Raw genomic sequence first — 27,970 nt, 5'->3', positions numbered from 1 at the left:
TGGGGGAAATCATGAACATCTTTAAGGAGGGCCTGACCTAAACCATTAATATAAAGATTAAAGAGTAAGGGGGCTAGGACACAGCCTTGCCTAACCCCCCTTCCAATGGGGAAGAGGGCAGTGCGTTCACCTCCTATGCCAAATCGCACACATGATTTAGCTCCATTATAAAGGCAGCGGATAAAATTAATGATATTCTTATCAACCCCAAGTGATTCCAGAATCTCCCAAAGTTTTGAGTGCCTCACGCAGTCAAAAGCCGCCGTAAGGTCATTGAAAACTAGGTACAGATTTCCCTTTTTTGCCCTAAGATACTTTCCCATTAGAATCGCCAGGTTTAGACTCTGCTCCACAGTCCCTAATCCTTCACGGAAACCATATTAAATATATCTGACAATTACATTTTCCTCTGCCCAGAGCTGTAGACGTTCTAGGACGATACGTCCTGCAACCTTGGCTATGGAATCCAATAGGGAAATGGGCCTGCAGCAGGTCAGGTCCTGGCGATCACCCTTCTTAGATATGGGAACTATAGTGGATTCCACCCAGGGTGATGAGAAAGTGGCCTTACATCTAGCGTTGATTATTTGTGTGATGACAGGGGCCCTTAAGGTGACGTTGGACTTATGCAAGTCCACCGGTATCCCTTCAGGACCAGAAGCTTTCTCACCTGCACTTAGCAAGAGTGCCCTGTTTTCTTCGCTAACACTAAAATATAGATCAAGTGGTTGACAAGGAGGGCCTACGCTATCAATATCATGATTATTCATGGAACGAGGACCATTATATATCTTAAGAAAGTGTTCGATCCAATGACCCTCACTGATCGCTACTTCGACAGAAGGGCCCCCCACTGGCGTCAGAAAAGGTGTTTTGACAACCTTCCAGAAGGGAGCGATGTCTTTCTTTTTTACCGCCGAGGTAAGCAACTCCCAGACTTCTTTCCTGAGAGCATCCTTTCTCTCTAAAAGTGCTAATTTGTAATTCCTTCTGGCTTCTTTGACTTTTATGCTATTCCTGGGGATGTTATGAAGCTCGTGTGTCAGGTGTGAGTGTGCACGAGTGCACAATGAGTCAAACCATTGTTGAGGGGTTTGCTTTTTACCACCCTGTTTAAACATCACGTCCCTAACTGAGGCTGCTACCGCTTGGAAAGACGATAGAATACTTTCAGGGTAAGCTAGTTCATTCAAACAGGTATCAAAGGCAGATCTACACCTTGTGATTAATAGTTTATTGACTCTCTCTGGGTCCATCATGTTCCACCGAAGGGTATACCCATTAACTTTATCAAGCTTTAAATTTGCTAAGGCCTCATCTACCACCTGATTATCTCTTCTCTAAATATTCAGGGGTAGTTTGACCGTAATACATAAAGAGTAATGGTCACTCACTGGATTAGAATTTACTAAAAAGGAGAGCACTCTAGAGGCCCACATATTTGACAACAAAATATAATCTATTGTTGAACTAAGGCCCCGCGCATTAAAGGTCTGCGGCATCCGAATAGGTTTGGTGCACTGGCCATTGGCAAAACCTAAGTCTAAGTTAAGCACCAATTCATTAAAAGTTTCTCCTGTGCTAGCGTGACAAAAGTGAGTACCACATGTGCCCTCTTCCTCATTAAATAGACATATCCTGTAATCCTCATAGGACCACAGGGGACAATTAAAATCTTCACACATAATGAGCATATTTTCAATGACATTTGCATTACACATGATTTTTAATTCATTATGCAATAAACCTACCACCTTGGGGACGCTATCAGGTGGGATGTTGTTATATAAATTAACCAGAGTGATAGAATAGGATGCAGTTAAAAATAACGTTAATATTTGATAATAAGGGTACTCGGGCTTAAATTCAGTTTTAACAAAGTTTAGCTGATTAGAAACATATATACAGAGCCCCCCCTTTGACTCTGCCATGCATACCCCCTATCGCTTGAGTATTGAATATTGTATAACCATTCATATGAATGGGATCCTTCATCCATGTATCTTGAAGACAGATGATTTCGTGTTTTGTGATGTATTCTAACCATAAGGAGTTGCTAAATTTAGCTCGTAAGCCTGCATTGTTCCACGATACAAGACTACAGCCAATCTTTTTACTGGTAACTTGGATACTAGCTACCCCTATGACTGTAAGAGTATCGACTTCACATCTTCTCTGCTGCATTGATTCTGGGCGTATATTAAGCGGTGCTTGTGAGAAGGTCTGGGCCACTCACGGCTGGTCTAATCTGGCTATATTATGGTCCCCGGAAATGTGCCTAATGCCCGTACCCGGTGTTACAACCACATTACAGTCCATCGAGTAATCTGACGATGGAACCGACTCCGTTCCAATTCTGCCCTTGGTGACACTCCTAATAGCCGTGCACCAACCGTCACAAGGTCTGTAACCTGTGCCTGTCGGAGCACAAGGAAGAAGACTGTGATGCTTGTTGCTCCTTTCGATCTAAAAAGACCCTGTGTGACTGTCGGGCTCGACGAAGAGAAATGCAGTGGCAGAGTATCGAAGACACCCCAGATATCTTCATAGAAGATATTGAACAGGAAGAAATAAAAGTGTTTGCAGTGGAAGAGGAAGAGGCCTTTTCCATATAAGACTCTGATTCCGAACTGGAGATCGAACTGGAGTCCCACGATGTCCCAACCCGTCAAGGTACAGTGAGTACCAAACCCCCTTTGCCCACAAAATTCGCTTCCACCAAACAAAAGGCTTCTGGGCCACCACTGCAATTAGGTCATGGTAGGTACCGAGACTCTGCTTTAAATACCCCGCCCTCTGGCTTGCCACCGAAAGCACAAGTCAAGCCTTCCGGCTCGAGTTGAGACACTACACCTTTGGTCCCTAAACTTATTTCGAAGGAGTAAAGGAAAAATCTGGCTTGGTACCGAAAATGTCAGCGCCAAAACAGAAACTTGCTCCTCAGCCTCCGGAGTCAATTTAGGAAACTATGCTGGAAAAGCTAGATCCAAAACAGAACAAAACAGAACAACATTTTAATAATACAGACACTGGATATATTTCCACTAAACCTATGATACCATTATCCTCCAAAAGGAAGATTCCTAGTTCACAAGACACATGATATAAAAAGTCCTATAAAAAAGAAAACGGACATGGCTACTAGCCCTCTCCACCACATTCCTTATTCAACTCTACCATCTTCACCAGTACCTTTAGTACCAATTTCAGACCCTCTAGATATTACACTACAGGGTTCTTATCATACTGATCCTGACGCAGGGGCGGGGATGATACTTATGGCCAACCCCCACCAGATCCATGACATGCAAAACCTTCACCTCCTGATCAAAACACCTAGTATCAGGAATTAATGGCCAGGGCAGCCATTAACCGTGGAGTCACTTTACATAAAGAATCATTCGAAGAAGATTTTTTATATGAAATGTTTGGAACTATACATAAGACAACACAGTCTTTACAAATGTTAGAAGCTTGATGCACCATGCAGAAGAATTTTTTTAAGACCCTGTACATGCACATATCAGAACAACTAGCGTTGATAAAAAAAATACAAACCCCCACCATCTGATCCAATTTTTTTAAGGGCCAGCATCCATTGGACTCTTTAGATGTGTCCAATGCTAGTAAAAGAGAAAATTCTAAACCCTCAGGTGATGCACCACCCCCAGACAAAGAGTCTTAATTATTAGATGCCTCACGTATATGAGTGGCTGCACAACCAGCCAATCATTGGTGCATAGCCAATACACAAGGTCTTTTGGCTAGGTTTGATAGGGCCCACTGGGACGAAATGGAGGAGTTACTCCCAGAGAAGAAAAGAGGGCAGGAATTGGTGCAGGACGGAACATTAATATCTAACTCCTCCATCAGAATTGTGCTAGACGCTGCTGATACTGTAGCCAGAGGAGTTAACACCAGTATTCTCCTCAGAAGACATGCATAGCTGTCAATCACTGGGTTTAAACCAGAGGTGCAACAAATATTAAATGGTTATTTCGACAAGGAACATCTATTTGGCCATCAAGTGGACGAAGCACTTGAAAAAATGAATAAACACTGAATTTGCAAAATCTGTTAGAGCATTTCAGTCACCCTCTAAAAGAGGCTCCTTTTGCTGCTCATTTTATACGGGAGGCTCACAAAAGTACCTCCACAGATGCCGCTACATCTTCCTACAGTCCTCAAACTCAATACTCCCCCTCTAGAGGATTCTACAAGGGTGGTTATATATGAAATAATTTTAAAGGAAGAGGTAAAGGCACACCAGCACTTACCCCTCCATCTCCCAACGAGCAGTGGCTTAATACCAATTCCCCTCTACCATCTTACACCTGTCGGGGGAAGAGTGCACCAGTTTCTTTCCATTTGGCAATCAATAACATCAGACAAATGGGTGTTGGACATTAGCCAATATGGTTATTGCCTGGAGCTCACCAGTAATCCTCCCAATATTCCACCTCACATTCACAAACTCTCTCTAGAGCACCAACAACTGGTCAAACAAGAAGTACAAGTTCTTATACCAAAAGGGCCTATTGAACCAGTTCTATTACAACACCACGGCTCAGGGGTTTACTCACTTTACTTCCTAATCCTCAAAAAAGATGATTCTCTAAGCCAGTATTAGACCACAGGCCTTTAAACCTGTAGATACTGTTAGAACACTTCCATATGGTCACACTTCAACAGGTGCTTCCTCTCTTACAGCAAGGTGACTTTGTCAATACTGAACTTAATGGATGCGTTCTTTAACATTTCTATTCACCTAGCACATCGCAAATATCTCAGATTTATGGTAGCAGGAAAACACTATCAATTCAAGGTACTCCCATTTGGAGTCACTACTGCAGTCAAAGTCTTCACCAAATGTTTAGCAGTAGTAGCAGCTCATCTATGAAGACGACAAATTCATACCGACCCATATCTAGCTGATTGGCTCATCAAAGCCAACACACACCACAAGTGTTTACAACACACTCAGATTGCCATAAATGTTATTCATCAGTTAGGATTCACAGTCCATGCACAGAAATTCCATCTTCCACCCTCACAGCTGCAGCTCTATCTAGGAGCTATACAACACACTCAAACAGGTTTAGCCTATCCAAATTCAGCCAGGATTCACAGTTTTTAAACACTGCTACTACAATTCCAAAGCAACCAGTATCTAACAGTCCGAACTTTCATGCAGCTCCCAGGGATGATGGCATCATGCATTGCCATAGTACCTCATGCCAGATTAAACATGCGTCCTCTACGGTAATGCTTAGCACGTCAATGGAGTCAATAATAGGGTCAGCTAAACGATCTAGTTTGGGTAGACTGCCGCACCTATCAAAAGGGCGTCCCTTTATCCATTGGCCGATCCTCCGCTACGGCGGAGGGGCATCGGCCCACTGTCTTTCAGCACGCCAAAAAAGGAAAAATGTAATGCTGATAACGCAATGTTATTATTCTATTTTTCTGTGCTGGGGCAGTTTTGTGGGGTGGGCTAGGCTGCGCAGGGGGAGGTGTGGTGGCGCCCTCCTAAGTGTCCATGTTCTCCACCCAGGCGGCATTACAGCCTGGTTAGAGAACCTGCTCAGGCTCAAATTCCACTTCTGAGTGTCGAACCATGGGGCTCAGACCAATTGCTACGCCCGCTGCATTGCAGCGTTGTGATTGGCTGTTCAAACAGAGGCCTTGAAGAGCCATGGAGGATGGAGATGACGGAAGAGAGGCGTGGCTGGCCAGCCGGCGGGCTCGTAACTGTTCTTTTTCCTCTCCCCCTTGCCCCCTGTCGCTTCATCCCCCCATTACTGTATCACGGGAGCAGCCGCGACTGCATTTATCAACCCTGTTCCACAGATCTTGCTCACAACGGATTCATCGCCACTCACAGGGTGGGGTGCCCATCTGCAACATCTAACAGTTCAGAGACTCTGGGTCACCAAACATCAAAATCTCCACATCTACTACCTAGAGCTTCTATCTGTTCACCTAGCGCTAAAAGCATTTCTGTCTCACCTGATAGGGAAAGTGGTCTTAGTCCGGACAGACTATGACAGCTATTTACTATGCAAACACAACAAGATGATGGACGGAGTGCTAAAACTTTTTATCCACTCACCCCCAGTCACAGATCTGGGGTTAATCCATCATTCTTTTGCTCACCATGCCACCCCAGTTTGGACCGAGCCATATGCAGTCTTGACCCTGTTCCTCATGGGAACAGTCCAGCCAAACTGCCAGTCTGGGTCTTCCCTGCACTGGAAACAACCATCCTAGGACCGGTTTCAGGGTTTCACCCCTCATCAGCAAGGCTTGCTTGAATCCAGTGGCACATCGAGCAAGGGACCCACGTCTGAGCAGCCATACCCTTGGCCATTAGGTGAACAAAGCAAACACAACAAGATGATAGACGGAGTGCTGAAACTTTTCAACCACTCACCCCCAGTCATACATCTGTCCTTGGCATGTAGAGCTGTAGATTCACATGTGCCTTCCCTCCTCCCTGGAAACCTATGGTCTTTGTAGTTACATGTCATACTTGGATGATAAATGTGCATTTAGCATTGACATCCTCATTCTGACACTATTCTTACACCACTTTCTTACTCAACGGTGGTAAAACAATCTAACAAAGGAGTTTATGCCCATGTGCAGTATCACAGAGAGGAGGAGTCACTTGATCTCGTGACCTGAAAATCTTCTTAGAAGAAACTAACTTGCACCACTCCGAATTCAACACTAGAGGGCAAGAGTATGCAGGGCATGTGAATCTACAGCCCTATATGCCACAAACAGATGCTTACAGGGTAAGTGACATAATCCTTACATTGGCTCTCTATTCTTCTCTCCTTGCCTCTGAAGAGTCCAAATAAAGGACGAGGAGCTGACATTGCGTGAAATGGAGTCTACATTGCTCATTGTTGTCACATACGGTAAAAACAGATGTTCAGCAGTTGGGGCAATGTTGACACCATCTATTGTTACTTTGCAACTATTGCTATTAGAAAAGTTTTTGGAATCCGTTCTGGCACCTGGAGGATAGTCAAAGGTGTGAAACAGTGGCAAGATAGAATATTGACCAGAAAGACCATTACCGAAAGCAAGTAAAGTATTTATTTAAATTGCATAGAGCACGCACAGGTGAAAACAGTAACACTAAATACTCAAAAAAGAACTGACCGTTCTAAAGAAAGTCTTATGGGAGGAAATTGAAAGAAGCCCTAGAAAAATTATATTGCATGACAAAAGGAGACTAAGAATGAAGATGTTCACTAGTAGGAAATGAAAGATGATCTATTTCAGGTGGCTTAAACAATGCTATTCATTCTTGCTTCTAAACAATAAACACTGGCTGCTAACCTATCTTTGTTTTCTTTTCATGCTGAACTTCATGAAGATGACCTTGCTTCTAAAGCGAATATCATCATTGATCCTGCAGAATTACAGGCTGTGACAATGGATGACTTGGACGAAGATGAGGAGTCTGCTACCTCTACGACACAGGTATTTATTCAGGCCAGTAAACATTGGATTAAAGTGTGCGCTAGAAGGATTGCTGCATAACTTTCACAACCAAATCTCAGTGCACCACAATGGAAAGTTAAATAAAAACACAGACCCAAAGTCACAACGATCTTGAAATAAATATTTACTGCACAAAGAAATTATTTTTATAAATCTGCACACAGTAATGTTAAGCTATGTTTAGTAAGGAGCAGTGTAACCTTAAACTCCCTTGTATATTATTATTACTATACATAAACAGTGCATTACACTTAACAGTAATTACCTTTCACCTATTGCTTGGCCAGCCTAATTTCTCCCCTGGTACCTGGTCAAAACTTTCTATTACAAGGTCACTAGAGTCACCTCCACATGTTTTGATAGCTGCTGAGATTGTTCCCTTATGTTGCTGAAGTTATAGCTTAGTCTGCCACGCTACGCTGCTTTAGTGTCCCGCACATTTATATTGGGAAAAGGGACATCTGATACCTTTCATGACCTAGTGAAAAAGTATGTACAAAACAATACAACTTCTTAGACACAAGTAGACTGCTTACTGAAAGAGCTACATTTTAACACTGTGGCACATTAACTACCATTGCTTACCTCTGCTGTGGTACGTGAGCCAGGTGACTCCTCCTCATTCTCCTTTGACCTCCCACCAGCATAAGCTCCTAGAAGTGGACAAAAACTATTTGCTGGGTTTGAAGTATTCTAGAAGTTCGTACCAATCAGGTCCCTTCACAACTCCTGGTCTAGGATCCATCCCGAATTTCTAAGACAGTTGACTGTTGGACACGAAGGCTGGACCCACTGGTGATGTCTTTGGAATTGTTTCTAGAAATATTGTTTTCCACTGCCTGATGGGCAACTTCAATATCTTAATCAAATAACTTTTTTAACTCATCTTTAATAAATTGATAAATTCATGTGGACAAAAGTAATTTAATAAACCTGTGCTTAACCCTCTGGTAGACTAGCACAAAAACAATCCGACTTAACAATGTATTTATGAAACACTCAGAGTAATAAAGCTTAAAACACAATGAAATCCCAAACCAATTTAGAAAAATAGAGTGCAATTTAATAAATAAAATGACCCCAAGAAACAAAAATCCAACCATTAGAACCAGAGTAATTATTTTTCAAAGTTCTAGGTGAAAAGAGTGCCACAAAGCACAGTGCGCCACTCGTGCGTATCTGTTCATGCTGGACTGTGTCAAAGTCACAAGTTTAGTCAACCCACGATGATGCACTGGTTAGATACAGTGGCCAAGTTTGTCCCAGTAAATAGTTTTACCTTCACACAGTCCAATACCAGGTGGGGACACTCAACTGGAGCTTCGCATTGGCAGGGCCGCAAGGTTTCAGTTATTAGTACAAGGAGCGGGTTGCTGCTGGAGGTTCGCATTGGCTGTTGACACAGGCGGTCACTGTTTGGCACGAAGAGCAGGTTGCTTCTGGAACTTTGCGTTGGAGCGAGACGCACTGTTTGTTGGTGATGTTGACTGTTGTCGCTGATGGAAAGATCGGGTCATTGCTGGAGCTTCGTTTTGATGGGCATTGCGGACAGTTGTTTCTTGACGTGAAGAGTCTGCTTACAGTCTGATGGAGCTCCAAATATCTGGATTTTTACCTGGAGCTGATTTTTGATGCAGGAGCAGTACACTCTGATGCCAGCCAAGGGTCCTGGGGCGGGGGAGGGGTATTTCTTGGGGATCAAGACTCACTCCAGCACATGCCAGCAGCAGAAATCAGGCACGTCCAGTTGGTGTTGGTCAGCTACGCAGTTGCATGGAGGCCTCAGGAAGCTTGTTGTGTCCCTATAGCTCAATCAGGAGGTCAGCCATCTGACCCTTTGAGTTATTTCTGGGGAGCCTGTTCTCAAGGCAAGCAGGTACAGTCTTCCCTCTTCAGACAGCAGGGCAGTTCTTTCCGTCCACACGTCTAGGAGTGTTCTGATGAGAGGTTCCTCAGATGCCACATTTATATGGCATCTTTGTGTGGGGAAAATTTCCTGGCCTACTCCCGAACTGGTACTGATCAGCTCTTCCTGTGGGTTTGGCTCCAAACTTACCCTCACATCCAACCAACAGAGGAGCAGCTTTCCATTCTGTTGCAAAAGTATGAATGTTTTCTCCAAAGATGCTATTGAGAGAGTTCCAGACTTGGAAAGAGGAGAGGATTGTTACTCTTGCTATTTGTTTGTGCCAAAAAATGAGGGAAGCCTTAAATCTATACTATTCCTTAACCTTGGAATGCCTTCCTGAGGAAGGACACATTCATAATGTTCACAGTAGCCCAGACGTTGACTGATCTGGAGTTGGGGTACTGGATGGTGTCCTTGGATCTGCTGGACACATATTTTCATATACCATTTGTGCTGTTCCACAGATTCTATCTATGGTACAAGGTCGGTCCAGTTAGCAGGGCTTCTCTTCGGCCTCACCAGCATCCCTCAGGTGTTCTTGAAAGTAATGGCAGTGGTTGCAACACACTACCGTAAGTTGAGGATACCAGTTTTCCTGTACCTCAACGACTGGCTGAGGAAGGCAGACTCGCCACAGTCAGTAAATAGAGCTCCCAGTTTTATGTTATTTATTTTTTCTGATAGATACATCTGCCAGTGGATTCCTCACCTTGTGAATATCCCCTGCGTCAGCAGCATTCGGAAATTCTTTTTGTAGCTTCGCGCCGACGTGGGCCAACGTCACAGAGGCACGGCATCGTGCGCGACTCCGCTGACGTCACCGACACCATATTAGGCCCACGCCGGCGTGATGACATCAGTTCCCTTTTGTTCGAGGCATGTGGGCTGCTGAATTCACATCTGTGCATAGATCGCCGCCTAGTGTTGGGTCCGGATGATTGCACATTGTTGTCCTGGAAGAGTCTTCGAAGTATCACGAGATAGGTGGCTCCTCCCTTGCACTACAGTGCGCATGGGCATCCTCTCCATCCTCAGATTGTCTTTTTTCCGCCATTGGGTTCGGATGTACTTTCCTTTACTCGAAGTTCAGAATCTAAAATACACTTTCTAAAGGCCAAAAGGCCTTCGGTCTAGTCGCTATTGTTTCGAATCGGTGCTGAGAGCTTTATCTACAGTTTATTCAACTCGGGCCGTCGAATCGGACCGCGGGCCTTCTCGACGCCAAAGGGACCAGTCGTCGATGGAACGAAGTCCATTCAAAATATGCCCTCTTTGTAATTCTAAATACCCACATATAGATAAACACCCTGTATGTAACAAGTGTTTATCTCCAGAACATAATGAATCCGACTGCCTAGCTTGTGCACAATTTCGATCGAAAAAGACACTTCGGACTCGACGGGCCGCAAGGCTAACCATGCAGAAACCAGCGCCGGAAAATATCTTCGACGATGAAGACGATCTCGTCGAAGCCGAAGAATCAGATCAACAGTCGGATCAAGATTCGGAGCATAACTCCAACTACTATGTCGAAGAAGAAGAAGACATCGTCGAGGTAGGAGACGACGAACAAGGGATCGGAGCCATTGAAGACGACTCCAGTGTTGAAACGGGGCTAACCGTGAGTACGACACCCCAAACATACACTTCTATGGTTCCACGGGCTCAGGTCGAGGCATCGCCAGAAGGCCTTAGCCAAGATCCCGAAACCCATTCTATAGCCCCGCGACACAGCTCGGCTAAGAATATAAGCAAAGAGCCATCGGATCCTCGTACTCAGAAATTGGTGAAATCAAAACCAAAAGTTATGGAACCTAAAACGAAACCGAAACTGATCGACTACACGGTCTTCGGACCAAACTATGTCGATCCATCGGAGTCGATCCCAAAGAAGATCGTCGACAATACGCTCTTTGGACCAAACTATGTCGATCCATCGGAGTCGAAACACAAGGGTTGTCGAGCCGAGGGCCAGCGCACCTATATCCACTTCAAAACAAAGAGCCGTCGAACCGACAAAATCGGCGCCGACAAAACAAAAAAGGGACTCGATCCGAAGAAGGTTGTCGAACCAAAACAGAGAGTCGACAAACCAATGGCTGTGCAACCAAAGACAATCGAGCCGAGGAAAATCGACCCGAAAAAGGCAATCGAGCCGAGACACAAAACCATCGGTCCGAAACCACAGGTTACGAAAACACAACAAGGTCAGAAAGATACTATCGACTCGACAAAAAACGTCGAAACGATAAAAATGTCGGCTCCGAAGATACAAGCACAACCGAAAAAGACTGTTGGACCACCGAGGGATCTCGGACCAATCAAGTTTGGCCTACCAACTTCCTCGAAAACAAAGGCGGTCGACCCAAAAAGCGGTATCGAACCGACACAAACTAAAACAAGGACATTGGCAAAAACGCCCAGAACTGCTGAGCAGGAGATCTTATATCCAGACCCCTCATCAGAAGAACAGTCAAAACTTTACATTGACCCTGATTCTGGCAAAGTCACACTCTACAAAAGAAAAATTAGACCTGAAACTGATAAAGAGACTTATGTCATACCACTCAAAAAGAAAAGGGACTGTTCTACTTCACCTATTCTATTTGAGCCTATTAGACCAACTAGGCCTGAGCCATACACATATACACCCACACACTCAGATGAAGAGGTGGATGATGTATATAATGAGGAATACAATTACCCAGTAGACACTGACCAAGACAATCAAGGTCAACCATGGGTTGATCCAGTACATCCTGGTGACTCTCAACCCATTCCAGATACACCTGCATACCCTGCTAGGCCTTCTCCTACAGAGGATACAGCTGCTTTCAATGCACTAATAGAAAGGGCAGCCCTCCATCACAATGTAGAAATGCATGCAGACCCCATTGAGGAAGATTTCCTCTTTGACACCTTTGCCACATCAGAGAGATCGGTTAAAACACTACCTATGTTAAAAGGGGTACTTAAACATGCAGGTGACATATTTAAGGAAACAACTAGGGCACGGGTCATAAACCCCAGAATTGAGAGAAAATACAGGCCAGCGCCAGTAGACCCTACATATATTAAGGGACAACTGCCTTTAGATTCTTTGATGGTATCCAATGCACGAAAACGTGCAAACTCCCAAACAAGTGGAGAGGCTCCACCTCCTGACAAAGAATCAAAGATCTTTGAGGCATCAGGGAAGAGGGTAGCTGCTCAAGCTGCTAACACATGGCGAATATCTAATACGCAAGCCCTGTTAGTTAGGTACGACAGGGCACACTATGACACCTTAGAGACACTAATCCAGTATTTACCTGAACCTTACAAAGAGCAGGCTGAAGACCTAGTACAGGAGGGTAAGTTAATAACTAACGCCTCCATTAAATTTGCCCTAAACGTGGCAGATACAGCGGCCAGATCTGTTAACACCAGTGTTATGCTCAGGAGACATGCGTGGCTTCGCATTTCAGGTTTCAAAAATGAAGTCCAGTCTACTTTATTAAACCAGCCAATAAATCCAGACTATCTATTTGGTCCAGCGGTAGATACAATCCTGGATAAAATGAAAAAAGACGCTCCAATTACAGAGGTGCTGCAAGGGGTAACTCATCACAGCAGACCACAAACTACAAAGGGAATACGCAAACCACCTACAATAAAAACAATAGAGGTGGATACCGCGGCAATAACAACAAAGGCAGAGGACGAGGGAATAATACCACCAGATCCTCTACCAACACAAAACAGTGACTTCTTAGCACTACCCCCAGACCATACAACACCAGTCGGGGGACGATTACAGCAGTTCCTACCAGTCTGGCAAAACATCACTACAGACAAGTGGGTAAGGCAAATTATCCAGGATGGCTATTGCCTAGAGCTAACCTCCACACCACCCAACATACCACCAAGACACCGTCCTATGTCTGTAGAACACCTAAACTTATTGCAGCAAGAAGTCATCAGCATGCTGCAAAAGGGGCCATAGAACTTGTACCATTAGAACATCAAGGTACAGGGGTATACTCCCTATACTTCCTCATCCCCAAAAAGGACGGGTCTCTCAGACCAATTTTGGACCTCGGGCCCCTAAATCAATACATTTTATCAGAGCATTTTCATATGCTCACTCTACAACAGGTCTTACCACTGCTGCAACAAGGAGACTTCCTCGCAACTTTGGACCTCAAAGACGCATACTTCCAAATACCGATACATCCTGCTCACAGGAAGTATCTCAGGTTCACACTACTAAATCAACATTACCAATTCAAAGTCCTTCCATTTGGTGTAACAACAGCCCCGAGGGTGTTCACAAAATGCCTAGTGACAGTTGCCGCACATTTAAGAAGACAACATATTCACGTCTATCCGTACCTGGACGACTGGCTAATACAAGCAAAGTCGGCCCAGCAATGTGCCAGCCACATGTCCCAAACTATTCGCCTCCTGCACAGTCTAGGCTTCACATTGAACTACCAAAAGTCTCACCTTCAGCAATCCCATGTACAGCAGTACCTGGGAGCAACAATAAATACTCGAGCAGCAAAAGCATAGCCAAACACTGCAAGAATAAACAGTATGCAGCTACTGATCCACAAGTTCAAGCCCCAACACTCACTCTCTGCCTGAGTGTTTATGCAACTCATAGGCATGATGGCTTTGTGCATCTTCATAGTCCCTCACGCAAGACTACACATGCGTCCGCTACAAGAGTGCTTAGCACGGCAGTGGAACCAGGCTCAAGGACAATTGAAAGACCTAGTGTTGGTCACCAGTCGTGCATACAACTCTCTGCATTGGTGGAATCCACAAAACCTTTGCTAGGGACGACTGTTCCAAGAGCCTGTACCACAAATAGTGTTGACAACGGACGCATCCCTGATAGGATGGGGAGCCCATGTCCTTCAGTACACAATGCAGGGCCTATGGACAACACAACAGAAAAAAGATGCACATCAACTTGCTAGAGATGATGGCAATTTTTCTCTCAATGAAAGCGTTCAAAGTACATTTATGCAACAAAAATGTGTTGATCCGGACGGACAACATGACTGCAATGTACTACATACAAAAACAGGGAGGAACACACTCTCCACAGCTATCACATCTAGCCCAAAGCATGTGGAAGTGGGCCATTCAAAGAAACATTTTTCTCATGGCGGAACACCTCCCAGGCAAGGACAACCAAATAGCGGATCTGCTCAGCAGACACAGCCAACAGATGCACAAGTGGGAGATTCATCCCACAGTGCTACAACCATACTTCCAACAGTGGGGACAACCAGAGATAGACCTGTTCGCCACAAGGGAAAACGCAAAATGCCAGTACTTTGCCGCCAGGTTTCCACATCCGCAGTCGCAGGGCAATGCGATATGGATGAACTGGTCAGGCAGAATTGCGTACGCTTTTTCCCCAGCACCGTTAATACCGCTAGTGGCACGCAAACTACGCCAGCATTCACTGACACTAATCCAGGTTGCTCCAGCATGGGCGAGGCAACCATGGTACACAACTTTCCTAGAACTATCCGTGGTGCCTCATCAAAGACTGAGGCTAACACCTACTCTTCTCACTCAGAGCCATGGAGACATACAGCATCCAGATCCGCAACAACTGAACCTTGCAATCTGGCTCCTGAAGTCCTACAGTTTGGGTACCTAAACGTACCTCCTGACTGTATGAACATTATCAAAGAGGCAAGAAAACCTACTACCAGAGCTTTTTACGCTGCAAAGTGGAAGCGTTTTGTCATTTACTGTAATAACAATGACATAAATCCACTACATGCTTCAACGCAAAATATAATTTGCTATCTTTTGCACCTACACCGTTGCAATCTAGCTTATTCATCTATAAGAATACACTTAGCTGCAATTGCAGCTTATCTTCAGAACAGACAGCATCTTTCGCTGTTTAGAGTACCTGCAATTAAAGCATTCATGGAGGGACTCAAACAAATAATCCCCCCTAAACACCCACCTTCACCTGTCTGGAACCTAAACATCGTTTTAATCAGACTAATGGGACCACCATTTGAACCGTTGCATTCATGTGAATTACAATTTTTGACATGGAAGGTGGCTTTTCTAGTAGCAATTACTTCCCTTAGAAGAGTTAGCAAGCTGCAAGCCCTAACTATTCAAGAGCCATTCATCCAAATACATGCAAATAGGGTAGTTCTTAGAACAAACCCTAAATTTATGCCCAATGTGGTATCCCATTTTCATATCAATCAGACAATAGAACTGCCCGTGTTCTTTCCAAATCCACAGTCAGTACCTGAAAGGGCTCTACACACACTAGATGTCAAGAGAGCACTTCTATACTACATTGATAGAACTAAGGATTTTAGAAAGACTAAACGGTTGTTTGTTGCCTTTTCACCACAACACAAAGGCAACCCCATTTCAAAATCTGGGTTAGCCAGATGGATAGTTAAGTGCATTCAAATATGTTATCTAAAAGCAAAACACACTTTAACAGTTCCCCCAAGAGCGCATTCTACACGCAAACTAGGGGCATCCATGGTTTTCCTAGGAAACATTCCTCTAGAGGAAATATGTAGAGCAGCCACATGGTCTACCATACATACTTTCACAAAACACTATTGTGTAGATGTACATTCCAAACAGCAAGCGGCTGTAGGACAGGCTGTTCTAAAAACTCTGTTTCAGCTGGCACAGGTAGCCACCGCTAAGGGAGAGACTGCTATACATTCTATGCACAGATGTGAATTCAGCAGCCCACATGCCTCGAACGGAATATGCTACTTACCAGTATGCATCTGTTCTTGGCATGTAGGGCTGCTGACATTCACATCGCCCACCCTCCTCCCCGGTGCCTGTCGCAGCTGTAGCATTCTTTCTTACTTTCTTGCATGGACATCTCTTACTGTACCACACTCAATCTCTGCCACAATGGCGTAAAACAATCTGAGGATGGAGAGGTTGCCCATGCGCACTGTAGTCCAAGGGAGGAGCCACCTATCTCGTGATACTTCGAAGACTCTTCCAGGACAACAATGTGCAATCATCCGGACCCAACACTAGGCGGCGATCTATGCACAGATGTGAATGTCAGCAGCCCTACATGCCAAGAACAAATGCATACTGGTAAGTAGCATATTCCTTGCGCGTCGTCGACTCTAACGGTTTTCTAGGGATCGTCCGTAGCTATTGCAGTAACCTTGTTACTTTGTTATAATTGTGCTTCATTGTCTTCTCTCTCGACATGTCTTCGAAGAAGACCGGGTTTAAAGCTTGTGGGGAATGTGGCAAAACCATGTCCATTACTGATCCACATGATTGCTGCGTATGGTATCTAAGCTCCGACCATGACGTCGAAGACTGCCAGTCTTGTAGGAAGATGACACCTAAGGCCCTCCGGGAGAGAGAAACCAAGCTTCTCGTGGCCAAACTTAAAGGAAGAAAAGAGAAGAAAAGTTCGAGGTCGCGAACTCGGCGTTCGAGGTCAAGGTCTCGTTCGAGGTTGCGCTCGGACTCGTCATCGGCCCATGCTTCGAGATCTTCAAAAAAGAAACATAAGAAGAGGACCCATGAATCCCGACATCACTCGAGGAAGGACTCGGGTTCAAAGCCGAAGTCACAGGTGAAGCTGGTTGAGAAGGTAGTGGTGTCTTCGGCTTCGGAAGAGCAGGACGCCGAGGGTGAAGTGTCGCATGCGAATTCGCCAGGTTCACCGAGGCAGATAACGAATCCATCTCCGGTTCCGTCCCATCCTTCAGGTCGGGAGGATGAAGGTGAGGAGGAGGTGGTTGGTGAGGGAGAGGCTCCGTTGCCCGAGTGTCCGTCGTCTCCGGTGCACCAGCCCGAAGAGGAGGTCGACGTCGTATCGACTCCACGCCCTCAAGAGCAGCCCGGGGGTTCGTACCCAGCCTTCCCGGCTCCAGGTCAGGATTCGACGCAGTTCCTGAATGCAATGTTTGGAATATACTCCAGGGCTATGTACCCCACTGGGGCTCCTGCTGGTCCTACGGGTCCGATGGCGTTTAGTCTGGGTGTTCCCCAGACCTATGCTCCTGCGCCCTTTATGCCCTTTATGCCGGCTCCAGCGTCGCATTGGCATTTTCCGACGCCGGCGAGGCCTTCGACTCCGAAGCCGTCGACGCCGAATCCATCAACTCCAATGCCGAACCCTGAACGACCTTGTGTGAAACTTCCTCGTCCGACGTCGGGATCGGCGCCGGCACCGGCTCCGACGGAGTCGACAGTGGATCCGTCAGCATCGTATGTGAAGCACAGCTCGAGGCGTGAAGCCCAGAGGCTTATGGAGGAAGAGAGGTTTTGTGAGGTAAATTTGGAGGAGGGTGAGCTGCAGGAGTCTGAGGACCCATTTGATGACCTGACGGTGGCTAGTGGCCTTGAACTGTCCCCTGAGTGGGATTTAGCCTCGGTGTCGGATGCACCCTCTAAAGATGTGGCTCCTTACCATGTCGTGATAAGGAAGGCGGCAAACTTATTGAACATTACTCTGCCTACTGCTGAGTTTAAGTCGAATCTTCTCACAGAGGTCCTTCACTCACCATCTTCAGTGATTGAACCAATGCTGTCATTTAATGATGCCCTTGCAGAGCCAATTTTAGAAGTTTGGAAGAAACCTTTGTCAGCTCCTGCAGTATCTAGGGCTGTTGCCAGGAGATATAGAGTTGCTCCTGATGACCCGGAATTTTTCTCCACTCACCCTCTGCCTGAGAGTTTGGTGGTGCAGGCGGCCTGTTCCAAGAGATCAACGGGAGCTTTTCCACAGGTTCCTGCAGAAAAGGAGTCGAGGAAACAGGATCAGGCTGCTAAAAAGGTTTTCTCCTCCGCCTGCATGGCGTTGAAGTCCACAAACGCGACCTGCCTGATGGGGCGTTATATCCACGCCTTGATGGATACTGTAAAACAGTTGGTGCCAAAGATACCGGAGGATGATAGAAAAGACTTCCCGGAGGTAATCTCGGACACTCAGGCTGCAGCAAGGCAGGTGATCCAGAGTGGTTTGGACACAGCAGATTCTGTGGCGAGGGTCATGGGCTCTTCGGTGGCTACGAGGAGAGCCGCATGGCTAAAATCGTCTGAGTTTTCAACGGATGTTCAGTCTGCATGCATGGATCTACCATTCGACGGGTCTGGTTTGTTTGGCAAAAAGGCAGACGCTGCTTTAGAAAGTTTTAAAGACAGCAGGGCGACGTCTAAGTCGTTGGGTCTTCAGACCAGGGGTACCTTTGGGAAACGTTTTAGAGGGTTTGGCAAATCTTCTTTTCGTTCCTACAAGTCAACTCAGCAGCAGCTGCAGCAGCAGCAAAACACACTGAACAAGGCATACAGGGGCAGACAGAGAGCTCGTCCCAGAGGTCGTCAAGTCGCCTCCTTCTCCTCCTCCTCTCGCCCCTTCCCAGCCCCCTGCCAACGCAGCAAAGCATCCCTAGATCCGCCATTCCGGATCATGTGGGCCCAGTGGGGGGGTCGGCTTACCCATTTCCTACGAGATTGGGAATTGATTACATCAGATCTTTGGGTTCTCAATCTCGTGGAGAATAGGTATGCTCTTCCCTTTCGGGAATTTCCCCCAAATTACCTTGCCAGGTTATTCTTCGGAGGACCACCTGCTTCTCCTGCAGGAAGAAGTCCTGGCGCTGTTCAGAAAAGGTGCGATAGAGGTGGTTGCGGAGCAGGAGAGGGGTCAGGGATGCTACTCCCGGTATTTTCTGATCCCCAAGAAGGATGGCAGGCTTCGGCCAATCCTGGATCTCAGGATCTTGAACTTGTATCTGAGAAAGGAGAAGTTCAAGATGCTCACCCTTGCTCAGGTTCTTCAGGCGCTGCTGGAAGAAGACTGGATGGTGTCGATCGATTTGCAGGATGCGTATTTTCATATTCCCATCCTGAAGTCGCACAGAAAGTATCTCCGTTTCAAGGTAGGGTCGCAACACTACCAGTTTGCGGTCCTTCCGTTTGGTCTTACCACTGTGCCTCGAGTCTTCACCAAGGTGATGGCACTGGTGGCAGCACATCTCAGGAGGTCGGGGATACCTGTATTCCCGTATCTGGACGACTGGCTGATCGAAGCAGAGTCGCCGGGGAAGGTGCTCCATCACCTGCAGGAAACAACTCAGTTGTTGCACAGGTTGGGTTTTTCGATAAATGTATCCAAATCTCACCTGGTGCCCTCCCAGCGCAACCTGTTCATAGGTGCGGTACTGGACACTACTGTATGCCGTGCATTCCCTCCTCCTCAAAGGATTCGCGACATACAGGAAATGATTCCTTTATTCTACAATGGAGCGCTTGTTCCAGTCCTGAAGGTCTTACGTCTGCTCGGTCTGATGGCTTCTTGCATTCTGTTGGTCAACCATGCACGCTGGCACATGAGGGCACTTCAGTGGTGCCTCCGCAGGCAGTGGTATCAGCACGGCAGAGATCTCAGGGAGTCAGTGAGAATCTCCAGAGAAACTGCAGCGGATCTGTCTTGGTGGAGCGTGGAAGGCAATCTGTCACAAGGAAAGCCTTTTCAACTACCTCCATCGGTGGCCACAGTGATAACGGATGCATCCACTCTAGGGTGAGGTACTCATCTGGGGGATCTGGAGATCAAGGGTCTTTGGTCTCCAGAGGAAAGGTTGCTTCACATCAACCTTCTGGAGTTGCGGGCGATACGTCTGGCACTCAAGGCCTTCCTCCCTTCCCTTCGCGGTCAGTCAGTTCAAGTCCTGACGGACAACACGACCGCGATGTGGTATGTCAACAAGCAGGGAGGAGTGGGGTCGCATTGTCTCTGCAGAGAGGCTCTGCGTCTCTGGTCCTGGGTTCAGGACCATCAGATTTGTCTGATGGCAAATCATCTGGCCGGAGTTCTGAACGTTCGTGCAGACTCTCTGTCGGCAGTTCTCGGCCGACCACGAGTGGAGGCTCCACCCAGAGGTAGTTCGTCACGTCTTTCAGACGTGGGGGACTCCTCAGGTGGACCTGTTCGCCACTTGCAAGAATGCTCACTGCCCGTCATTCTGCAGCCTCCAGTTTCCGATGCAGGAAGCCTTGGGGGACGCGTTTCAGTTGAGTTGGGACTCGCAACTCCTTTACGCGTTTCCTCCCATACCCTTGATTCCTCTGGTTCTGAGGAAGATTCGCCAAGACCGGGCCCAAGTCATATTGATCGCCCCGGATTGGCCAAGAAGGGTGTGGTATACAGATCTTTTCCACCTCTCCTCGTGCCCTCCGCTCCGTCTCCCTCACAGGGTCGATCTCCTCTCCCAGATGGAGGGGCAGGTTCTACACCCCCACCTCCAGACCTTACACCTTCATGCCTGGAGATTGAACGGGGCAACCTGAGTTCCTTTTCTCTCCCACACGATGTGGTGGATGTCATTTTGTCAGCCAGGCGTGACTCCACTAAGTCCATTTATTCCTATAGATGGTCAAAGTTCGTTGCTTGGTGTGGGGAGAAGTCCATTGACCCTTTAGGCTTGTTTGTCCAATATTCTTCAATTTGCTCTTTCCTTGGCCCAGCAGGGTTTTGCTGTGGCAACTATTAAGGGTTATTTGTCGGCCTTATCGGCTTTCCTTTGTTTGCCTGACCAGCCCTCTTTGTTTAAGTCACCTATTGTTTTACGATTCATCAAGGGCCTTACCAATAAATTTCCTCCTACTCCTTTTATTGTGCCTCAATGGGACTTGAACCTTGTTCTTACATTTTTGATGGGTTCGCCTTTTGAACCTTTACACTCATGTCCCTTGAGACTTTTGTCTTTCAAAACGGTCTTCCTGATCGCAATTACCTCGGCAAGTAGGGTAAGTGAGATTCAAGCTCTTAGTTCAAAGCCCCCGTTTTTATCCATTCATGCTGATCGAATCGTTCTTAAGACCAAGGCTGCTTTTCTGCCGAAGGTGGTAACTCTTTTCCACTTGGGGCAGTCTGTTTCCCTCCCTACCTTTTATCCTCCCCCTCACCCTTCCAAGGAGGAGGAGAGACTTCACCGCCTGGACCCTAAGAGGGCGGTGAGCTTTTACCTGGACGGGACGAGAGAGTTCAGGTCGGATGACCAGCTATTTGTTGGATTTGCTGGCTGCAGGAAGGGGAAGGCTGTGCACAAGCGCACGCTCTCAAGATGGTTAATTTTATGCATCAAGATCTGCTACTCCCTGGCGGGTAAGGAACCTCCAGAGGGTATAAGGGCTCATTCCACTAGAGCTAAGTCTGCAACATCTGCTCTTTCTAGAGGTGTGCCTGTAGAGGACATTTGCAGAGCCGCGACTTGGGCCTCCCTCCATACTTTCGCGAAGCATTACTGCTTGGATTCCGAAGTGAGGAGGGACGGCCACTTTGCGCGCTTTGTCCTCCAAGATTTCTTGGTATAGCAGAGTGGACACCCTCCTCCGGGAGTGGGGACTGCTGTGGGAATCTATTCACAAGGTGAGGAATCCACTGGCAGATGTATCTATCAGAAGAACAAGTTACTTACCTTCGGTAACGCTTTTTCTGGTAGATACAGTATCTGCCTGTGGATTCCTCACTGACCCACCCGCCTCCCTGTTGTCCACTCTTCTATACCGGAGTATCCAAAATGTATTTACTTTATTATCAAGGTATTGTTCATTTCAAATGTTTGATTGCATTTGTTTCACACTGTGTGTGTTACCTTGATATTTGTGTACTGTGTATATTTCTACTGTCATTGGTCCGTCTGTGTGCCTCGAAGGCACGGAAAAAAGGGCGGAACTGATGTCATCACGCCGGCGTGGGCCTAATAAAGTGTCGGTGACGTCAGCGGAGTCGCGCGCGATGCCGTGCCTCTGTGACGTCGGTCCACGTCGGCACAAAGCTACAAAAAGAATTTCCGAATGCTGCTGACGTAGGGGATATTCACAAGGTGAGGAATCCACAGGCAGATACTGTATCTACCAGAAAAAGCGTTACCGAAGGTAAGTAACTTGTTCGATAACATTGCCACCTGTATTTAGCCATATTTCTTTTTTGGGCATCTTATTGGTATTTATCCATATTTATTTTGTGTTTTGAGGATAAATGGAGCCTTAAAATGGTATATTTCAATGTTTATTTAAATCATGGACATGCACTCATGCCTGTCACTTTTAAGCAAATTAAGCAGCCACTTATAGCAAAACACTACCCTCACAGGTACATATTAGCGTTATACTCCAAATATATGTTAACATATGCCTGTATTTAAGGAAATCTCATCCTTTTTTTTTTAACTCTCCATGCTGTCTATCTCTCAGCTGTTGCCTGTAATTTATGAAAGACAGCATGGAGAGTCTCTCACAAGAAGTACAATTTTCGGTGTTTTTCCGCTTTTAAAAATAAATACAGACAGGAAACACATTCTTTCCTGTCAGTATTTATCTGTAAAAATCAGTAGAAATGGAAAACCGGAAGCCTTAGTTGTAAACTACCTCCAGACACATGCAAACCTCTTGACATTGTTTGGGGTCACCGTTAATGAGAAAAATGTGCACCTTACTATTTCTCAGAAGTTTCCATTCATTGGAGCTGTCCTGGATACAGTGCAGTTCAAGGCCTTCCCTACACCGCAACAAGGCCAGGGCATTCAAGGTACGATCCCAATGATTCATCCTCAGGCTGGATCTCGGTGAGAGTAGCTTGGATGTTTTTGGACTACATCTTCCTGGTCAACTACAGCAGGTGGCACTTATGGGCTGTGCAATTGAAACTGAAGTTCCAGTGGGCCCAGCACTAAGGAAAGCTATTTGATGCTGTCCATATTGTGAGAGAGGGCTCATGATTTTCAGTGAAATGTCTGCTCAAATGCAATTGGTTCAGCAGTAGGCCCCTCTACCTTCTCCACCCAGAGCTGACTGCAGTTACATAATTATCATTAGTGGGTTGGGAAGGCCATCTGGGGGAGGTGGAGATCAGAGGACTCTGATCTCCTGCCCTATATGTGGCTGCTTGGATGCGGATCTATTACACATGGTGTGGTCGTGTCCGGATTTGCGTCAGTACTGGGAAAGAGTGATACAGCAGCAAGATCGCTGCACTGATAGACCGGTACCCAACACTTGGGAGATGTGCATATGGGGTCTGTGTAAGAGCGTCAAAAAACAGAGCCACGAGTCTCTTCACAAACCTGGGACTCGTGGTGGCTAAGCGATTAATAACAAGGCGTTGGAAATCTAAGGATCCGCCGCATTTACAAGCTTGGGTACGTTCTATCCTTGTCTGGGCCAGAGCAGAGGGAGAATCCCTTTGCAGGGAAGATACCCTGGGATTGCGTAAATTCCCCATCTCAGACTGCTGGCAGGCGATTTTCGTGGCTCTACAGATGGCTATACATATTTACTCCATTACAACAGTCACATAGCCTAAGAGATTCTCAAAAGATATGGTAACACACCCCTTAACTAGAAGAGGTTGCAGAGGTATGTAGTAGGGAGAAACTTTTTAAGATAATGGATCTGGTAATTTCTTATGAGCTTAGTCGTGGGTCTGATTCATTTTTTATACCTTTTAATAATGGGGAGAGGGAGCTGGGGTGGGGTAGCATGTGGTTTATCTGGTTAAGATTTAAGAATTTTTGTTTACTTGATCTAATACAACCTGTGATTTGATAACAGCATTCATATACTGGTACACAGAGCTAGCTTAAATGTATGTCGAAATGAGGCAGCATTGATGTATAGCCTTCTATCGCTGTAGATGGTAAGATGTATATTCACCAACCTGCTATTGGGCTACACTTGTTGCAAATGTTATACTTTCATGTGTGATTATATGCTACAAAACTCAATAAAGTAGATCAAACAAAAAATCAGAGGACTCCCATCTCTGACAAAAGCCCAGTTCCATGTCAATCTGTTAGAGCTGCAGGCCATTCATCTGGCTCTAAAGGCCTTCTGGCTGTCCATCAAGGGTAGGCTGGTGCATGTCCTCACAGACAGCACCACTACCATGTGGTATTGTTACAAGCAGGGCGGAGCGTCGCATGTGTCCTGGCTAGTATGTACTGCTCCCCTGGAGTTCATTTGAGTATCAGGGCATTTTCCTGATTGCAAACCACCTGTCGAGATCCTTGAATACCATAGAGGACCAGCTAAGCGATTGGCGTTTGGCAGATTACGTATGAAATCCATTTCCGTAGGTGGTGCAGTGCATCTTCTGTCAGTGGAAAGAACCCATATCTTTTCACCCCCATCAGACGTGCAGTGTGAAAGGTTTTGCGGTTTGAAGTTTCCGCTAGAATGCTCACTTGGAGATGCATTTCAGCTGGAATCAAGCATAGGACTTCTGTACACCTTCTGCCCTTTCTTTTCCCTGAGTTCTAAAAATTATAAGGAATAACTAGCCCCAAGTCATCCTTGTGGCTTGGATTGGGCCAGAAGGGTGTAGTACCCAGATCTCTGGGCATGAGCGTCTGTCTTCCAATCAGGCTTCCACTTTGAGAGGATCGTCTTTCATAGCAGCACCACAGGATCCTAATAGCCGAAACTGCATAATTTACACCTCCATGCATAGATATTGAATGGCGGCAGCTGACTGTTCGATATGCTGCCTCAAGTGGTGGATGTCATCCTTGCTGTCACTCACCATTCTTCAAAATCCATTATGTTGGCCACTGGGACGGGTGGCAGGCTGCTGGCCAGGTGGATATTATCATGGTTGGGCAAAGTGACATGGCCCTGACGACTGGATGGCAGCGTTGTAGCTGCAGGGTGCCTACTTCCATATACTGATCCTTCAGGCCCATTGGTGCTGCCAGCCATTTGAGGTGGGATAGGAGAAATTCAATTTGCTGTGCTCCCCTTTGGTATCACCATTGACCCTTGGGAGTTCACAGGAGTGATGGTAGTAATGGCAGCACAACTTCAGAGGTTATGGGTGCCAATCTTCTCCCACCTCGACGACTAGCTGTTGAAGAGGGGCTGCCCCCAGCCAGGCATCAACCACTTTCAGACTACAGAAACCTCCCTTTCAACCTGCCAAAGTCATACCTGACGCCTACTCAGATGCTCCCCTGAGCTATTCTGGATATGGTTCGTTTTTGTGCCCTTCCCCGGGAAAGAGTCAAGGATATTCAGGCTATGATCCCAATATTTAAGCCTTGGTCTTGGATTTTAGTGAGGCCGACTCTGAGGCTGCTGGGTTCTATGGCCTTCTATATCCTGCTGGTCAAACACACCAGGTGCATAATTTGGGCTCTGTAGTGGGACCTGAAGTCTCAATGGGCCCAACATCAATCGGCGGCCTCTCCTGCCATGCAGATCTTGGGGGAGACTGCAAAAGATTTGCAATGGTGGTTATAGGACCATGATTGGGTCGATGGCAGACCACTCTCACTACATCACCCAGAGCTGACAGTTGTTACAAGTGCATCACTTCTGGGTTGGGGCAGCCACCTGGGAGAGGTAGAGATCAAAGGCATCTGATCTCAGGTGGAGTCCTGGCTCCATATCAACATCCTGGAGCTGAAGGCCATCCACTTGGCATTGAAAGACTTCCTTCTACTCATCAAGGAGAGGCTGGTTCAGGTGTTCATGCGCAACTCCACCACCAAATGGTATTGTGACTAATAGGACTGGGTGTGGTCAAGGGCCCTCTGCCAAGAGGCTCTGTGCGCTTGAACTTGGCTGGAGTGCTAGGACAGATTCCTGGTCGTGCAGCGACTGGCAGGCTCTTGAAGCACTAGTACGGATGAACTCAGCCGTCGATGCCTAGCGAATCAGGAATGACATCTGCATCTGGAGGTGGTGTAAGGTCTCTTCCGAGTTTGGGGAGAGCCTTGGCTCGATCTGTTCACTACTGATGAGAACGCCCAGTGTCGTATTTGTGCACACTGGAGTGCTCAAGGCGGCGCTTGCATGGAGACGCATTCCGCCTCAAGTGGGGCCCAGGACTTCTTTATGCCTTTCCACAATTATCACCACTGCCCGAGTTCTCAAGAAGATCAGGAACGACGCAACTCATTTTAGTGGCTATGGATTGGGCTCAGAGGGTGTGGTATTCAGAACTCCTAAGCATGAGTATTGCTCCCTCGGCCTTTCGGCCCCTATGGGAGGACCTCCTGTCTCAGCAATAGGGCAGGTTTCTGAACCCGAATCTCCGCGCTCTCCATCTTCATGCATGGATATTCAGCAACAATAGTTGAGTCTTTGATTTCCCTCCAAAGTCTGTGATGTCAACTAGGCAACCAGGCGTCCTTGCACGAAGACCCTTCTAAGTAGGCCATTAGCATAGGTTTGTGGCTTGGTGTTCATTACGCCAGGTGGATCACCTTTCTGTACCACTGTCGGAGGTTTTGTATTTTGTTCTTTCTTTAGCCTGGCAAGACCTTGCCATATGCACTGTTAAGGGTTACTTATCAGCTATCTGAGCTTTTTTGTAGCTGCTGGATCAATCCTCCCTGTTTAAGTTACCTGTTATTATCTTTTGTGACTCGTTTTTTGAAGAGCCTGCAAAACCTGTTTCTGCCTGTCCCCTTTGTTATTCCTCAATGGGACCTTAATTTTGTTCTCACCTATCTGATGAGTTCCCTCTTTTTGAGCCCCTGCCTCGCTGTCCTCAGGCGGCTGTAGACCATTAAAACTTTTTTCCCTGTGGCCATTACATCAGCCAGAAAGGGTTAGTGAGCTTCAGGCTCTGTCGATCCTCCCAACATGCACAACTTTCTTCCCAGACAAACTAGTCTTCCGGACATGTTTCCTCTTTCCTTCCGAAGGTGGTTACTCCATTCCATGCCGGCCAGAGCACCACTGTGAGGAAATGGGGTGTATTATTGGGTGTGATTGTGCGACCTCACTGTATAACACACTTATCAACCCCTCGGGACCAGTAGGTTTAATTTGTTAAACCTTAAGCTCAACCCTGGCTTGCTGTAGCTCTGAGCAGCCAAGCTTACACAAAGGAACAAGTGGTAAGCATTTAAACAGCACCAAAACAATAGAGGAGAAAATAACCGACACTCAAGAAATCCGAAACAAATTTACAAAAATAGGCTGTATTTTTAGACACCACAACAAAAAAGATGCAGGGGAGGGATCTGGAGATCTAGATTTTACATAGGAAATATTCACTTTTTACTCAACTGCGAACAAGCATTGGTGAATTCAACAAATTTGATACCTTGAAACTTTTTGAGCAAAAGCTTTGGTTGTATTCCAGTCGGTTACAGTTACTTTGGGCAACCACTCTGGCAGGGAGCCAGTCTGGGGTACCAGGAAGGTCCTCAAAAACAGTTGCCTCCAGAGCAGAAACAGTCCTAAGTCAGTTTCAGCACTTTAGCACCTTGCCGTAGACTCCAATGGAATTAATCCTGATGCAAGGAATAAGGGATGCTGAAGACGCTCTGAGGATGCTCTGGATGCCATTCGGTCCAAGTGGGTCCTCCTGTGGCTACTTCTCTGTTCACATGTTTGGTGACGTGGACCTGGTCACAGGATCGATGTCCCTCGAAGTTCTCTTGGGCCTGGCCGAAGTCCAGTCACCCGGTATCGCAGTCACAGGGGATTCCTTCCTGGAGCGATAATGTGCCTTATGGGCAACCAAGCTGCATTCTGACGACTCATAGG

The 27,970-nt window shown here is 46.5% G+C and overlaps 1 protein-coding gene across 3 annotated transcripts in view; it reads left to right on the top strand.

Annotated features, from left to right (window-relative positions):
• The window catches only part of RNF123 (ring finger protein 123), a 1,600,675-nt gene that overhangs the window by 557,008 nt on the left and 1,015,697 nt on the right, over positions 1 to 27,970 (top strand). For all 3 annotated transcript variants that reach the window (XM_078661207.1, XM_078661208.1, XM_078661206.1), the window contains exon 22: positions 7,391 to 7,497. In XM_078661207.1, the coding sequence (XP_078517333.1) occupies positions 7,391 to 7,497 (107 nt within the window). The remainder of the gene's footprint in view (positions 1 to 7,390; positions 7,498 to 27,970) is intronic.

Source organism: Lissotriton helveticus, chromosome 9 (genome assembly GCF_964261635.1).
Source record: "Lissotriton helveticus chromosome 9, aLisHel1.1, whole genome shotgun sequence".
In the NCBI taxonomy this organism is placed as follows: Eukaryota; Metazoa; Chordata; class Amphibia; order Caudata; family Salamandridae; genus Lissotriton; species Lissotriton helveticus.
Note: the sequence above shows the minus strand (reverse complement) of the source record. Positions and strands in the feature narration are given on the sequence as shown.